Source organism: Phaethon aethereus (assembly GCF_964289735.1).
Source record: "Phaethon aethereus genome assembly, chromosome: 14".
Taxonomy (NCBI): domain Eukaryota; kingdom Metazoa; phylum Chordata; class Aves; order Phaethontiformes; family Phaethontidae; genus Phaethon; species Phaethon aethereus.
The window spans coordinates 564,850-580,200 of NC_138590.1; the positions used below are offsets into that span (position 1 = coordinate 564,850).

The 15,351-nt window shown below is 49.1% G+C and overlaps 1 protein-coding gene across 1 annotated transcript in view; it reads right to left on the bottom strand.

The window, feature by feature from the left end:
- The window catches only part of PSD2 (pleckstrin and Sec7 domain containing 2), a gene marked incomplete at both ends in the record, with an annotated part of 44,566 nt that overhangs the window by 16,021 nt on the left and 13,194 nt on the right, over positions 1-15,351 (bottom strand). Inside the window, 4 exons of the mRNA XM_082006236.1 lie at positions 488-577; positions 8,108-8,166; positions 12,122-12,234; positions 12,800-12,880. Coding sequence (XP_081862362.1) covers positions 488-577; positions 8,108-8,166; positions 12,122-12,234; positions 12,800-12,880 — 343 coding nt within the window. The remainder of the gene's footprint in view (positions 1-487; positions 578-8,107; positions 8,167-12,121; positions 12,235-12,799; positions 12,881-15,351) is intronic.

A 15,351-nucleotide genomic window follows, 5' to 3' on the forward strand; every position in this document is an offset into this window, starting at 1 on the left:
AGCAAAATCCAGGTCAGGTTGCTGCACCTGCAGCAGGTGCAGATAACAGTGATGGTGTTAAACCATGTGGAAGAAGAAGATACTCACTTTGGGGTGTTTAACCAATATCCCATGGTACTGAACTAGTTGTGTTGGAGTACTACATCTCATTACATGGAAGTGAAGGCAGAGAAAAGTATGGTCGTATTTGGGGGTGGGGGGTACCTTATACTTCGTATTGTCTGGTGCAGAGCTACCATGGGGGAGAGGGACCCCTGGTATGCTCTGAGGGCAGATATGTCACAAATCTGGATAAAACACCACCAGGGAACAGAGCTCTGGTGGCTAACTGCAAGTTAGCAGAAGCTATCCATGTGGGTTACCATTCTTCTAATGAAACCATTGTGCACTGGAAAATGCTGATTCAAGGGCTCAGAGTGTCCCAGCAGGACTAGGTGGCACTACAGTAATAATGACAGTATCCTACTGTCTACTTATATCACGTTACCTTCAGTAAATCCTTTGCAAAGTCCTTCCCATCATTCAGTCCATCCAGGTTTGCTATGAACTGTTGACATGACATCTTTTTGCCAATATTCTGTAAGGCAAAGAAACAGGTCATTAAACTTCTGGCAAGTTTTTACTTTATTCACAGTGTCTTTTAAAGAACAATTTTATATGTAGTGGTGAAGCCTGGGTTTACCCCAAGAGCTCAAAGCTGAAAGGTCTTCTACTCTGATTTTCTGGCATCTTTGCTTTATTTCCTCATGCCAGCACCCAAACATTTCAAATTACCTCTTTTTTAATGGTGGAGATAAAACACCTGAAAATAGCCTCTCCAGCTCTTGCCCCAAATTTTCTAAGTGATTTCACTTCTGGCCTCCAGGTTGGTCCTGGTACAGAGTCTGTGTCTCAAAACTGAAGACAAGCAGTCAGACTGCCTTGGGTCTTGGATGGGTCTCCGAATCTGCTGAAATTGTGTGAGCATGCAGTGTCAACATATGGAGACAGCCAGCACTGGGCAATGACTCGTCCTTCATAGAGACTGCTATTTTTGATTGCCATTACGAAGAGAGATGGTCCAGCTACTGGTACCGTGTGCACTTGAATGCTGTGGCATGTGAGAGCAATACATGTACACTGGGAGAATCTCGCAACCTTGGAACACATCACCAACTAATGCCAAGACTACTTGGTGCTGATGTTGCCAGGCCATCTGGCATCCCTGATATCAGTCTGTGGCATCTGTCTTCCCAAACCCTTTACACCTCACCATAGCCAGACGAGTCACTTTCTCAGCCTGCAAGGGTCGAGGGACTGGAGGCAGGCAGCCTTTTTCCAAGCCTCCTCCTGCAATCCTACCTCTCCAAAGGACTGGAGCAGAGGTGTGGAGGAGACAGTCGGAATAGTAGGGTTCAGAAAAGAGTATGATACCACAAAGGAAACACAGGTGTCTCCAGTGCCATGTCATATTGCAGCCTTCACACCCTGGAGTGAAGTCCCCAAGAATAGACCCCATGGTAATAACACATGGAGTGGACAATGGAGTTAGTGAGAGGAAAGCATGAGCTGCCACCAGCGGTCCCAAGGACCCCAGCATCATCCTGACACTGGGTGGGCTTTGCATCAAGGTACCGACAGGGTGGTCATCCAGGAGGTCCTGGGAGGATGGCCAAGAACAGCAGAGCCAGGACCCTGCTTAGGGACTCAGTGAGGAAGAAGAAGAGCCTCACTGGGTCACTGAGAGGGCAAGAAGCTGCAGCAGGTGATATAGGAGGTGCCCTGCAGGGCAAGATGTGTCCTCTGTGCAAGAAAATAACCTCTTGAAAGAGCCTGACACCAGAAATCCCTGCCCACAAACATGCACAACAGATGACCTGGAGGCTTCTCCCCAGGTGAAAGCATCAGCAAAGAGTGAGGCCTTGGGATTAGCCCACAGTTCCCCCCCCACACACACCTGCCATCTGTGCCTGCAGACATACTCCCAGGCTACACAGGGAGCCAGCGCTGCCTTTGAGCAGCTCCCTCTGATACTCTTAATTATGCCTCCTGTTGGTGCCAGCTCCAGATGAGCTGGCACCCTTGAGAGATCAGGACAAAGAGGAATAAAGCACCATTACAAATCTGTGGTGCTTGGGAACATGGTGTGGCACAACATGAAGCTCAGCCACCTTTTCTTTCTCACAGCAGAGCCCCATGGCTGATGCCCATAACTAGACCCCATAGCTAGAGGCTACTGCCAGGTAGTGCTCAGTAGGTACACAAGCTGCAGAAGAGCTGCAGGGAAACCTGCAGATGTGGTAGGTTTTTTGAGCAGAGGGAAGGGAGATTTGTGTATTTTCTGGCCAGTGAATTACATTAAAAAAAAAAAAAGAAAAAAAAAAAAGCTAGCAGCACAATGGTGTGTGGATGGAGAAAGGAAGGAAGGTGAGAACGTGCATAAAGAAATGCAGTAACGAACCTCTATGAGGGATGGAGTTTGGAGGTGAGGTAGGTATGTTGTCTGAGACCTTGAGGCACCAAATTACTTTGCACAGGGAGAAGGTGATGACTTCTACCCCTGGCTTGAGGCAGGAAAGCAGAGTGCACAGCACAGGTCTTTCTGCCTGCACAGATCTTGTTGCAGTGATGTAGCAATGAATGCAGAGGCTAATATATTTTAGAAAGTGAGTGGATACAGTGAGGTAAAGCGGCACAAATTACCAGCTTTGCAGGCCCTTCTTTGGGTTTCTCACGTATTGCGTTCAGGATATATATTAATCCCAGGGGATGGCTTCTTTTTTTATTCTGTGATCTGTCTCTTTCTCTTCTGTAAGAAGATCTCCGAGCTCAAACTGAGACAGCAGCCACACTGTGGAAAAGCAGCTAATTGCTGAGCAATTGAGAAGGATGAAAACATACTCTTTTCTCTGACAACCAGAAGAGGTGACGAGAAAGCTCCAGCAAGGATCTGTGAATCAGCTTGTTGGACAAGGCTGTCGAAGCACTGCAGAGTCGGGGCAGGATTCAGGCTGGCTGTCAGTAGGATTGAGCACAGGGTGCTAGGGTGCTGGGGTGCCTCAGGTGCAATACAACCTCAAGTCAACAGTATCTTAGCACTTCAGCTTGCTGCTTTGAGAAAGGGGCTGGAGCCAGCCACTCAAATACAAAGCCCTGCAAGTGCCTCCAAATCAACACCAGCTGAATAGAGAAAACAAAAGAACACTCCAGGACACAGACTTTGCAGCTTTACTCGATCAACAAGTAAAGCAAAGAAACAGTTCTGTGATCACAAGTGCCTTATTATCAACTGCACCAGCACCAGGGACTGCCTGAGCTTTTGCACACTGCAACAGTATTTAGCAAGTATGGGGAATCCCAGGAACAACTCTGGAAAGGGGCACTATCAGAGTGCGGTGGGGTGCCTTCTTACGCAGTAGGCCATCTTGCTGATTCAGCAAGATCATCACATGTGGATATATTCTTCAGGGGAATGTACCTGCACACCTCGAAGCTCAGTGTTCAGGTGTTCTATGTCCCTTCCTGAACTGGGACTTTTAGGTAAGGAGATGCCTTTTCATGTCTGGCCAGCCACACAGATGGGGGCTTTTTGCTTTTTTGTGGGGCATCAGTCACTTACCAGCAATAGAACAAGCCAGCAAGGCTGCTTCACAGCCACACATAGCTACTCTTCCTGATGTGTCCCCGGGGCAGAAAAGAGCTTCACCCCATTTTTGCTTGCTCCAGACAAAGCATGAGAAATCACTTGCATGCAGCAAAGCATAAGAAATCACCGTCAGACAATCAGCTAACACCATGGCGTGCTTGGACGGAGAGAAAGTGAGCAAAGCAAACAGTGGATTAAATAGATGAGAAGGGATAGACAGTGTGGGGATTGGTGGACAGAGGTGGGTGGGCGCAGACAGTGTATGAGAACGGAAAGGTGCAGAGACAAAGTGCATGATGGTGGTTATAGTGCATAAGAATAAATTAGGGAAGATGAGAATGATCTGGTGGTGGGTAGACAGGGCTGATCCTGCCATCTCATTGCTTCAACCCAGTGTAGCTCCCCTGTTTACAGTTGAGTTCTTGCCTCCTCTGGGCCTCAGCCATCTGCTGCTGAGCTGACTCACCCAAGATGATTGAAGACCACCTCCTGAAGTGTTCCAGGATGCCTCTGTCCACCTCCAGAAGACTCTGGGCTGTAGCCTGGCATTCCTTGGCTGTTGCCAAGTCCCAGCATTAGGAGGCTGGACAGGTGAGTATGGAGCTGGGTGCTCAGTGGGAAAAGCAGGTGCCATGTCAAAGCCCCAGGAGGAGAAGCAGGTTCCTGGGGACCAGAGGCCGTGAAGGGTGGCTATCTGGGGTGGTCTCCCCAGCACTCCCTCTGTGAGGTATTAAACCACTTGAGCTTCTGGGCTGGAGGCCCCACGCATCAAACATCTCAGCTGCAAAGTGATGAGTGGAGTACATCTCCTGTGAGCTCCCCAGCATGAGCATCACGACCCTAGCAGGCCCTGCTTTTACTCAGGCTCTTTTGACCTCTCCCAAATGCTCATCTTCAGGGGAAAAAACCCAACCAACCACATTTATGCTTCAGCATGAAGTGAGGGTCATTGGTCTGACTGGACCAAGGGATCTGGTAGTGGATGTGTTCTAGGCTGCAGAAACAAAATCACACCACTGCAGGGAACAAACCTGCAAAGTTTGGGTACCAATGACCCCTGGGTCATGCAAAGGTCCTCTGGGCAGACTGGTGCCACTCTGCAGGTGACACCAGCATCTCTTCAGCTCTCCCATTGCTACTAACACAGCAGCATTGCTAACACCAAACCATACGCTTGGCTTAAGGAGAATATCACAGGATTTGTAAGATTAATAGCAACGGATGTGGAGTTAGGAGCTGCCAGGGATCCCATTTCAAGCTTTGCTCAGTGGCCATGTGAGCTGCTGGCCTGCTTTTTGAACAAATGCTAAAGCTTGTGACATTGCAGTGTGACTCCAGAAGCTAGTCTTTGCTAAAGTACCAAAATGCAGCCATGAGTGCTGGTGATGCATAAGTGTTGGTTTGTCACTGTCCTCCCATGGCCAACAATTCTGAACAAGGAGGGTTAACACTGAGGGTTGAAAAGGAGACATCCCAAATCTTTGTCTCCAAGGGGCAGAGATGGAGCAGAGGAGTACCTACTTTGTCATAAAATCTCCTGGAGCTCAAACAGCACCAGCAGAGCAAGGTAGAGAGTTGCAACAACCCGGATTATACTACAATGCTTGTAATGTTTTGTGGGTGACTGCTGGCTTTTAAACACCAACTCCAGGTGATTCTATGAGAGCGTCTCATTTTAAAGACAGAAAGTTTTCTGGATGGTTTGGAAACAGGGCCTGAGTGCTCCTATGGTAGAAAATCAACAGCATTAAGGCAAAACTCCAGTGTGGCCACATGCAATTCACATGTTTTAAAGCTAGTCTCATTACTTTTAAACCTGAGCTCAGTATATGTGATGGTCACTGCTGGAATGGTGAACTAGCCCATTCTAGAGACACGGCTGTAGGGAACTGCCCCTTTACAGAGACACATCAACCACTCTTTCCTAACCAAAGGAATTTCCCACTCCATCGCAATGCACAGTAAAACAGTGAAACACACACACAATATTAAAAAAGGAAATAAAATTAAAAGTGATATGCAATATCATGACAGCATCTTTAACAAAAAGGAGTGAGAGATCAAGTCACACAATCCCAGGTACACTGCAGTTTATGGAGGTTTCTTTAAACAAGAAGAATTTCATGTGATGCACATCAGCTGTGAATGGGTTGCTAAGTAGTGAAGGACACTGCACAATCACTTAGGAATCCAGACAGAAAAAGTTCTTCTTTTTTTTTAACACAGAAAAAAACCCAGTCAAATGCCAGTGCTTTAAAGCAAAATGCTAGAATGACTGCACTTACCACCTGGTAAAGGGTTAAAGAGCAGAAAGAGGAGTTCCAGGAGCAGAAGGAAGGGAAAAAAAAAAAAAAAGGAGGAGAAGGAGAAGAATAAATTAATATTACACATGCGGAAAAATAAAGAGAAGATTTTTCAAAGAAAAGCTCAGGCATTTCTACACCTGGTCAAAAGAAAGCTATTTTTTCTTTCCCTAGGTAGCATGAGATCATTTCTTCTTACAAGGCTTCTTAGCCAGCTTGTTAATTAAAAACAGAAATGGTAAGGTTTTGGAGGTTTAGGGGTTTTTTTGCCTTTTCAATAATTTCTATCTTCTCAGACACATATTTAGGATTTTTTTTAATTAAAAAATAAGATTATTTTGGAGTGAAGTTGCATAGTTTGCCTTCTGCCACAATGCTGCTTTTACTGTTGCAGGAAATGTTTTGGTGAAAATATTTCCTTAGCTTGAACCACTTCAGCTGAAGGACAAACACTGTGTGAGACCCTCCCAGAAGCCGTCCCCACTGCTGTCCCGCCGCGTGCAGAGATGCTTTGCCTAGACATGTTACTGTCAGCCGTGGGGGTGGGAAGAGACCCAGTGGCCAGTGTAACATTGGTCATACGCTGCCTGTTCCCCAAAGGCTGAGGCTGCAGCAGCTGTAACCAGCTTGGTGCTGGCCACAGTGCACATCTGGAAAGGATGCTCTTGCTGAGACCAGTAATTCCCTTCACTAGCTACTGTGTTCAAACCTTGCCACTGTCATGAAGGCAATATCTGTGCTGTAATGATGGGGAGGGTTTCCTAGGTGGACTGTCAGAATGGCACCAGTGAAGCTGGTGGCCTTTGGCATCAAAGGTTAAGAGAACTCATGTAGTGTCCTCTTCCGACCCTGACAGAAAAAAGCTCCTCTCACAGGTGATTATAAACCAGTATGAAAAAAAGAGCTAGGTTATGGCCTACTGTCCCCTCATTAACAGGCTAATGAAGAGAAAATCAGGGCAAGTCTTTGCAGATGCACAACAGATTGTTACCAGCTGGAGGCAGAAGAGGACTCTGATGACACAGCTTGGAAATCATGGTATTGTGAGGCAGAAAAAGGATGTGTAGGTTTCACATGCACAGGCTGCTATAACAAGCCGTCTCCCCATGCCCCCTCCTGCTTCACACAAGTTCTGGGGAGTCTGTGGGTCCAGGCTTGAGCTCTCAGAGGGAATATGAAAGAAGGTACTTGAGTGACCAGAGACTTGAGGAGCCCCTCTAACCCCTGTAAAGGGGGCACAGCCCCCTGAGGCTCACAGCCATGCTCTATGCCTGTACCATAAGGTTGGAGAGTAGAGAGGAGGTCAACAGTGCCTACAGCCTTCCACAGCACTGGGCAGGGTGCAGAGTCCATGCATACTCCCAGATGTATGCTATGGCAGGGGTCTCCAAGGGTGCACAATGTCCCAGTGCTGTCCCCTATGACCAGTCCTATCTTCCCTCTGCAGTTATTTTTCCTCCTACTCTGCTCTCCTCTCCACACTCTGGTTGACCTTTTAGGAAAAAATCCAACCTATGCTGCCTGAAAGAGCCTCTAAAAGGTGGTGAGAGATCTTCTTAACCGCTTCTGCTGTTTTCCAACCACACCTTTGGGCCCTAAGCTCTGCTCACCCTGCTCTTTGTCCAGAGGTCTCTCTGATATGAAACTCTCCAGCGGCTGTCTGTCTGTTACACTTTGGAGAAAAAGAACAGCTGGGACTTCCTTCATGTTTTGGGAAGGAAAGATCAAATCTAGACCTGTATGAAACCACTGACTCCCTTGTAGCAGTTTCTGGGATGAGGGGACCCTCAGATGTCTGCACCACAAGAAATAGCAGCACAATTGGTGCTGCTGTTGACAGCTGCATTGACAGCTCCACAGAGACTGGTGGGGAAGGCCTCTCCATGAGAGCTCCTGGGACAGGGCTGATGCATGCAACAGGTCCTGGGAAGAAAGCTGCATTGCCTGTGCCTGTATAAAATAAGAAATGTCAGCACGAGATATGCCTTTGGCTTGAGTGTGGAGTGACACTAAGAGGACTGCCCCAGGTCTGGACCTGGCACCCAAAATTCCCCCTGGAGCAGGTCAGAGTACTCTCTGCCAACCTATCTCAATTTTCCAGCAACATATCCTGCACAAGGGGACAGACCTCTGTACTGAGAAGGAAAAAAGGAAGGATGCATCTCTGAATACTACTTACATGGCCATGAAGGTCTGTATTTAGCAGCATCAGGGCACAGGTGAGCGTATGAATCCCATCTGAAACACACAACAGTCGGATGGCTATAATTACTCCCCTTCCCACGCGATTTTGATGTTTGCTGTCTTGGTAGGCCACCCACTGCAAAATCAAGGTTAGTTGCTATGTCTGAGGACCTTAAGGAATACCTGTTTCAACTGTGCAAGATAGTTTAAAAAAAAAAAAATCCTCTCTTCCTTCAAACTTCACCTTTTCCTGAAATGATCATCAGGTAATTGGCTTTAAAGCAGTTTTGTCAATGGCTTTCTAAAGACCAGACTTTCTGCTGAGTCTTCCTCCATATCCATTTTGTGCCCATGCTGTTGCAGAATGGGGCAGAGATCCTGGCAAACAGAGCTAGTTTTCCCCCAGTTGATCACAGTCACCTCAGGGGTTTGTCCTGAAGTCTTTAGCCAACATTCCCAGGCAGCCTGTAAGCTCCTGAGTTGTTCAACAAACATTATTACTACAAATGAGTGCAGCACTTTTGGCTTTCTGACTTAATAAGAAGTTTTTCTTCCATTTGAGACAGCACAGCACCCTCTTCTGTACGAGGTAGCCCGGTGGCTTGCTGCTATTTCAAAACCATGCTGTGTCCTGAAGCTGTTCAAGGTCAAGATCCTAGTCTCCACACGCCACCTCACAATGGTGAGATGAAAATGCACTCTGGCATAGGAACTGGTCCTTGCAAGGACCTCACAAAAGGGCTAGAGAGCACCAGGGAGGAGACAGGGGCAGAAATACCACAGCCTTGGTCTTTGGCCCTGCTCTTGGCATGGCTTTGTGTGCTCATACAGATGGGCTGCTCCACAGACCAAGCCAGACATGACATGATGCTCCTGGCTTATTTCCCTTGTGCATGCTGCTCTGTGGATTTGTGCCCTAGGGTCAGGTTGTGACTTACCCCCAGGCCTGGCTGGGGAAGTGACATTGGTCTCTTCTTGTGGAGGCAGCTGTGGCCTGCCCCCAAACCCATCAGCCACTAAATAAAGGCACCATTTGTGTGGAATAGTGACAAGCCCTGAGCACCCCATGCTCAAGGTCAAGCTTAAACACTGCCAGCTAAAGGCAACCAAACACACGAGCCCAGGACAAAGGCAACTGAGCTCCTCCCTTTTCTGGAAGAACCATGGTCTCTGAGGAAGGACAGGTTTCTCATAGGAACATCACACATTTCACTATGAGGGATGACAGTCCTGGGGACATGGTGTGGTGGACATCCACCTTCAAGAGAGAATCAATTCCTAAGAAAGCTTCTTCCTTTACTTTCACATGAAGCAGCTTTGGGCTTAGGGCAATGTGCTTCCCCAGTGCGTATTTTGGAGTCTCTGTGGGAGGTTCTGGGCTGACATCTTCACCTGGCTTTACTGTATCAGTTTGGTGAGGTAAATCATGTCCCACATGGCCCCAAGATGGAGCTGGTGTCCCAAAACCTGCTATTCTCTCGGTGTTGCTTGGCTCAGTTGCATTCACTTCTTCTCTTGGCTCACACAGTGTCACAACACAACCATATAATTCTTCTATGTGTGGGCTCCTTCAGTACAGGAGAGCACTAATGATATGTCCAAGACACCACTCTTTGGGAGAAAAACCATCCAGCCTACTCAGTGGTCAGCAGGTCAGAGCTTCTGCCACCCTCATCTGCAGCATCCCTTCATATGGGCTGAAGTGACCCTTGGAGTTGCAACAGCCATATCTCCATCAATGGAGGAGTTATTTAATCAGCATGTAGCAATGCTCTGAAATGTCTTAGAGGGCTTTAAGACCTTCTCAGCCACACAATCATCTCCAGACAAAACTGCCTTAACTCTATCATGCCTCTAGGCCAACAGACCATCACAGCCAGATGTGTCTTTAGAAATCTAGATAAGACACAGTGGCTCAAATGTCATCTTGGTGGAACATCCTTTACAAGTTTAGGCTGGATGCAACAAGAAGGAACTGCTTCCTGAAGAAAAAGCTTGTAACAGCTTTCTCACATTACGACACATCTAGGGCAGTACCTGTAAAAGATGCGACCTGAAGGAGCCACTTTCCTCCATTGCATCACCTTCAAGTAGTACTTGGATTACAATTGTATTTTTCAAGCCCCATTCAGTCCAGTACTGAGTGCAGCTCTGTCCTGCTTGGGACTCATTCAGTTTACATTTGGTCTGCAGTAAGTGGTCCTGCTCAGCCTTGTGAAATGTGCTGCCACCATCACAGGCAATGCTGTGGCCCTAAGTGTTAATGAACAGGTCATGACAGCAGCAGCAGTAATGTGTTTCAGATCCAGTTTTCCTTACTCTTAATAGTCTTGTACTGTTCAGGAGTGTGACATTTTTAAAACAGGTCCCACCAGCAGCAATGACATCTCCACTGAGGGCCATGCAGGTATGGAAAGCTTTAACTTTCTGGCTTCATTTGTGTTTGCATTAGCAGGCACCTTCTCACAGAGTGTTCAGAACTGGGATCTAATTTATCTTCTGAACAGTTGCCATAGCGTGGCTCCCTCAGCCCATTGTAACCCATGTTGTCATGGCAAAGCTTGCATTTTCTTTGACTAGTCACTGCCCTACAAACATCCTTATGCTGAAGGGTGTGGGATGGAGTCGGAGATCTGACCCTCTGTGCTCCAGCTCAGCCTCTGCTAAAGTTAATGTGTGCACGCCCCCACTGTGGGTCTTAGACACCTGTGGACCAGAAGGGGAGCAAGGGTCCCAAGACCCTTGTCTGTAGGAGTGGGTGTCGCAATATGGTTGGGGATCACCTCCAGGGGGAGGTGTTGAAGAGGGGCCAGGACTTGGCATTTGGGATATTTCAGTTGGGACTGCTACTGAAAATTCAGCCCGCAGCTTAACCCCTCCTTCCTTCCTTCCCTTCCTTTGGAGGGAAGAGTCCTCTTTGGATCAGTGGGGGAGAACACCACAGAAATACAGGGAAATGAAATCTAAACCTGTACTTTATTGGGATATCACTGGTAAAAGCAAAGAGGTCATTCTGTTTTGAGAACAGCTTGTGTCCAGTTAGCTTGGCAGAGGGACTGGAGGGTGCAAGTGACACTTGGCACTGCTGCTATTTGGGAAGTCTGCAAGACAAAGACGAGCAGAAGCTCTCACATGCTGAAGGGGTGGAGAAGGAACAACTGGCACTGCTCTCAGGTCAGCAGCCTGATTTCCACCCATGGGGGCATTTCTAGATGCCTGTAAGCAGGTGTGTAGAGGCATTCATGTAAGTGCAAACATGGATATGTTCATGTCTGGATGTATGCATGTGCACATGTGGACCAGGAATGACCTTTAGCATTTTAAAGTGTCAAAAGAAACTATACCTACTTAAAAAAAATAATGGGGAGGGGCTGAAAGTAGCTAACAAAATCTGCAACTCCAGTGAGCCCAGAATTTTACCCGGCCGTTCTTTCTCCTGCTGCAGTTGTAGATGCAAGGAGCACAACTCCTGTACGTGGCAAGTCAACAGCATTCCTCAATCTGCATGGAAATGTCTTCTTCTATTCAATGGACAAGGTCTTGGGCTGAGCTAGCACCAGCCACTCATTTGCTTATTGCCAGCAACCACTCTGCAAGCCACAATCGCAGTAATTTGCAGCCCCTGAGAACTACTCACGACCTCCCCCGGTGCTGGGCAAAGCATGGCCGCTGATCCAGCCTACAGCTGAGGAGCTTGTCTTCAGCACAACTCATATGCACTTGAGAGGACAAGGCTCCCTGGGAGCCCACACTCAGACCCTCAGATCCTGAGGGGACTCATCTGGCTCTCTTCGGGAGGTCTGTACAGTACCTGGTGTCCCCAGGCCCTCCCAGGGCAGGGATAATTCGCAGGGCAGGACCCCAGAGAAAGGGAGAAGCTGCAGCCTTGACTGCCCAGCGGGTTCTGTTCAGGCCCGGCTGTGGGTGGCCAGTTTTACACTCGGGCTCTGTGACACAGGTACGCTGTGAATGTGCAGTGGACGCTAGAACCAGGGAGGGAAAGCGGTACCTTCAGACGTGCTCTCCTCTGGGTTGCACTGGCAGTATCGCCGCGAGAAATGAATCAGCACCCGCTCCCGCTCCTGCGTCTCTCCCATCAGCGGAAATGCCTTCAAGAATGTCCTGCAAAGACAAAGTGATACTTAAAGATGTCATGGATCAATTTGCTGGGCAGCATCCATGCTAAGGAGGGAGTTGCAAAGGGGGTCCTCAGAGCAGCTAGGAAGGCCTTTGTCCTCCCCCCAGCCTATGCACCCCTGGGCCCCTGCAGATGCAATGCAAAAGGTGTCTACAGAGCCAGCTCTGAGCTGTGTAGGGAAACATGCTGCCAGCTGAGATCTGACCCACCTCTGGCTTGATGGCACCAGGTTGGGTTGTCCATCCCAAGGGAAGAAGTTGCTCCCACTTGCTCTGATTTTGTATGGGATGGGACTCCTGGCAAAGCTGCTCTCCACCATGGGGAAGCAGGTTGTGGGCCCTCCTGTCGAAGCCCACTTTTGGTGGCAGTATCTTGTGCCACACGTGACACCAAAGCAAAGATTAAACGACAACCTGGAGCTCCTCCCAGGCCCTGCTCCTATCACATGGACAGCCTCCATGGCGTCGGGAAGCCCGGAGGAGAAACCCGCCGCGTTGCTCCGCTCTGTCCAGCCCAGGCCCTACGCGGGAGTGCCAGAGACCAGCTCACCTGAGTGCTTTGTCAAGGGTCAGGCCAGTGAAGTCAAAGAAGCTGAGATACTCCTCTGCTACCAACTTGCTAAATTCGTTACTGTAATTAAAGAGGGAGTAGTCAGCCCTTTCATCAGGGAAAAAGACACTGTCTACAAGAGGAACAGCAGACTGCTGCCTCCTGGCCAGCCCAAACTCCCGTGAGACACTGCGGAAGTGATCCCAGACCCAGGGGGGCTTTCTCCTAGCTTAAAATGCTGCTGGAAGACCTCCAGGGGGCCTTAACCTGCCCACAGCCTAGCACTGCAGCTGCCAGCCCTAGACACTTGAGATGTGGACCCCCAGTGCACCCCTCTGCTTGTGCTGCTGGCCAGGCAGAGCCTCCTCCCAAACCAGCCAGGAGAAGAGGCCATAAGGATGTCCTGTGCTCGGTGGGCACCTTCTCTCTTACCTAGTCCTCTCCCATTGCTGTATGTCTCCCCTCCTCCTACTGCAATATTCCTGCTCTCCACATTGGCTCCCATCCCACCTTCTCACCACAACACTTTGTTCGCATGTCAGATGGATGCCCCTGGGAACTGGAGCAGGAGAGCTCAGCTGAGCTTCTGGCCCTGCTCATGCCTGAATGCCTCTCCAGAAACCATTCCCCTGCCACATTTTTGAAGGATGCTTGGAGACATGTTGCCTTTAAAGCCAGAATGGGTGCTGTCAAGTTCTGTCTACATGACTCAGGTAGCAGAAGTGCAAGAATAATCAATGAATGCTGGCAAGAAATAGGAGATGATCTCAACTTGCTCAGCCTTTGCCATATACAACTCCTTTTCCTTCTCTCCACAAAATGAAAAGCATACTGAGAAGCATTGCATAGCCAGTTTCACCCAGGACATGTTACAGGCAGGACTCATTGCTTTTCCTACAGCATTGTTTCATCTTCTGCTGTGAGGTGGATACTGTAAAGCCTCTGGCATGGATGCTGTTTGGAAGCATGACACACAGTGGGATGAGGCAGAGCAGCATGACAGCTCCAGGGGAGAGGTCCAGGCTGAGTTTGAGAGGCAGGACATAAGTATAGGTGCTGGAGTTTCCACAGGAGGCTGCTTCAAAGCTGTATGAAGCCACAAGGCCTCACATTCATAAAACAATCTTATCATTTGGGATTGCTGGCTCTGGGAAAGAACATGTTCCCATGGCCCTCCAGGTTAGTCTATCTGAAGCAGTGCCACAATAATTGGCATGCAGATTCCTGCCAGCTTCCCAAGGAGACCTCCCCACTTGTCCTGTAACTTCACAGCAAGGTGATGTGAGATGCAGAATATAACCTCCTGTTTGTGAAACCACATCTTCACCCCTGTGCCAAAGAACAAGCAGAACTAAGAAAGCCCCAGGCCTTCTCTGGGATCCCTTCGGCTCTAAGTCTGCAGAATACCTCATGCATTGACTGTGCCAGTGCTGGGAACTAGCCAGCACTCTGCCTTCCACAGGTCAGGTTCCACCTCACATGTGCAGTTGTAGTCTCCCAGAAGAAAAGGTCTGATTCCTTCTATTTGGGCACCTGTTTACCAGGTCTCCTGGGAACCTACGTGGGCACTTTGGGCACTCTGGGCACCGGGCACACAGCAACAACTGCCTTGTACTACAGCACTACAGCAGTCAACAGGGGAGAACAGTGTCTGACTCCCTCCGCTTAACTCAAGCTGGGTCTAAAGGACCAGCCTTGCCCAAGGTTTCCTAAAGCCCAAAGACTTGGCATGTCTATAGCCCAGCACAGATCTTGGGTGGGATGAATTGCTCTTGAGATGTCTCCATGGCCTATACTGGGAGCTACACCTTAATTTACATTCCTAACTAGATCCATAGTCAGGCAGGATGAAGGTGAGTGGGAGCTCCCCTTCACCCCACTCTCCCATCAGGGCAGTCCAGGAAAGTAGGCAGGCCTTGCTGCCTGTCCTGCAGCTCACTGGGTCTTGCTGAAGGCCAGGAGTCCATAGGGAACTTGTGACCCCCAGGACAAGTGGTCTGTGCCAGGTGCTGTGGTGCCAACAGTCCCCAGCCTGGGTGCCCATCACACCGTCCTGTGTGCCTTACTTGGCTCCTCTCTGCTTGGAAAACCTCCAGGCAGGGACTGCCAGCTCTGCCGAGGGAACCAGACCGTGTTGCAGGACGTCTGAAGGCAGTTTGTTAACTCCTATGTCTAGCCAGGGGCTCAGTGACATTGATGAGACCTTTCTCCCTGAGCTCCAGAGCCAGTTAACATGCCCCAGACATGCCTGGGACACAGAGCTCCAACACTGGCCAGGGCAAGATCATGGCCTACACTAAGGTGGTCTTAGCTGCTTCCTCTGGTTTCCTCATTCAAGAATCGGCCTTCTCTCTCTCTGTGCCAGTCCCAGCCCCTCCTTCAGGAATGGGTGGCACTTCCACCATGCAGCTCAGACACAACAGACATCCCCACAAGAACAGCAAGGCATTTGCCATGGGGACATGTCCGGCATCTGTCAGCCTCTACAGACATCCTCTCACCTTACACCCCAGCTTGATGCTTCCTCCCTCTGCATGGTTTGGGAAGGTCCA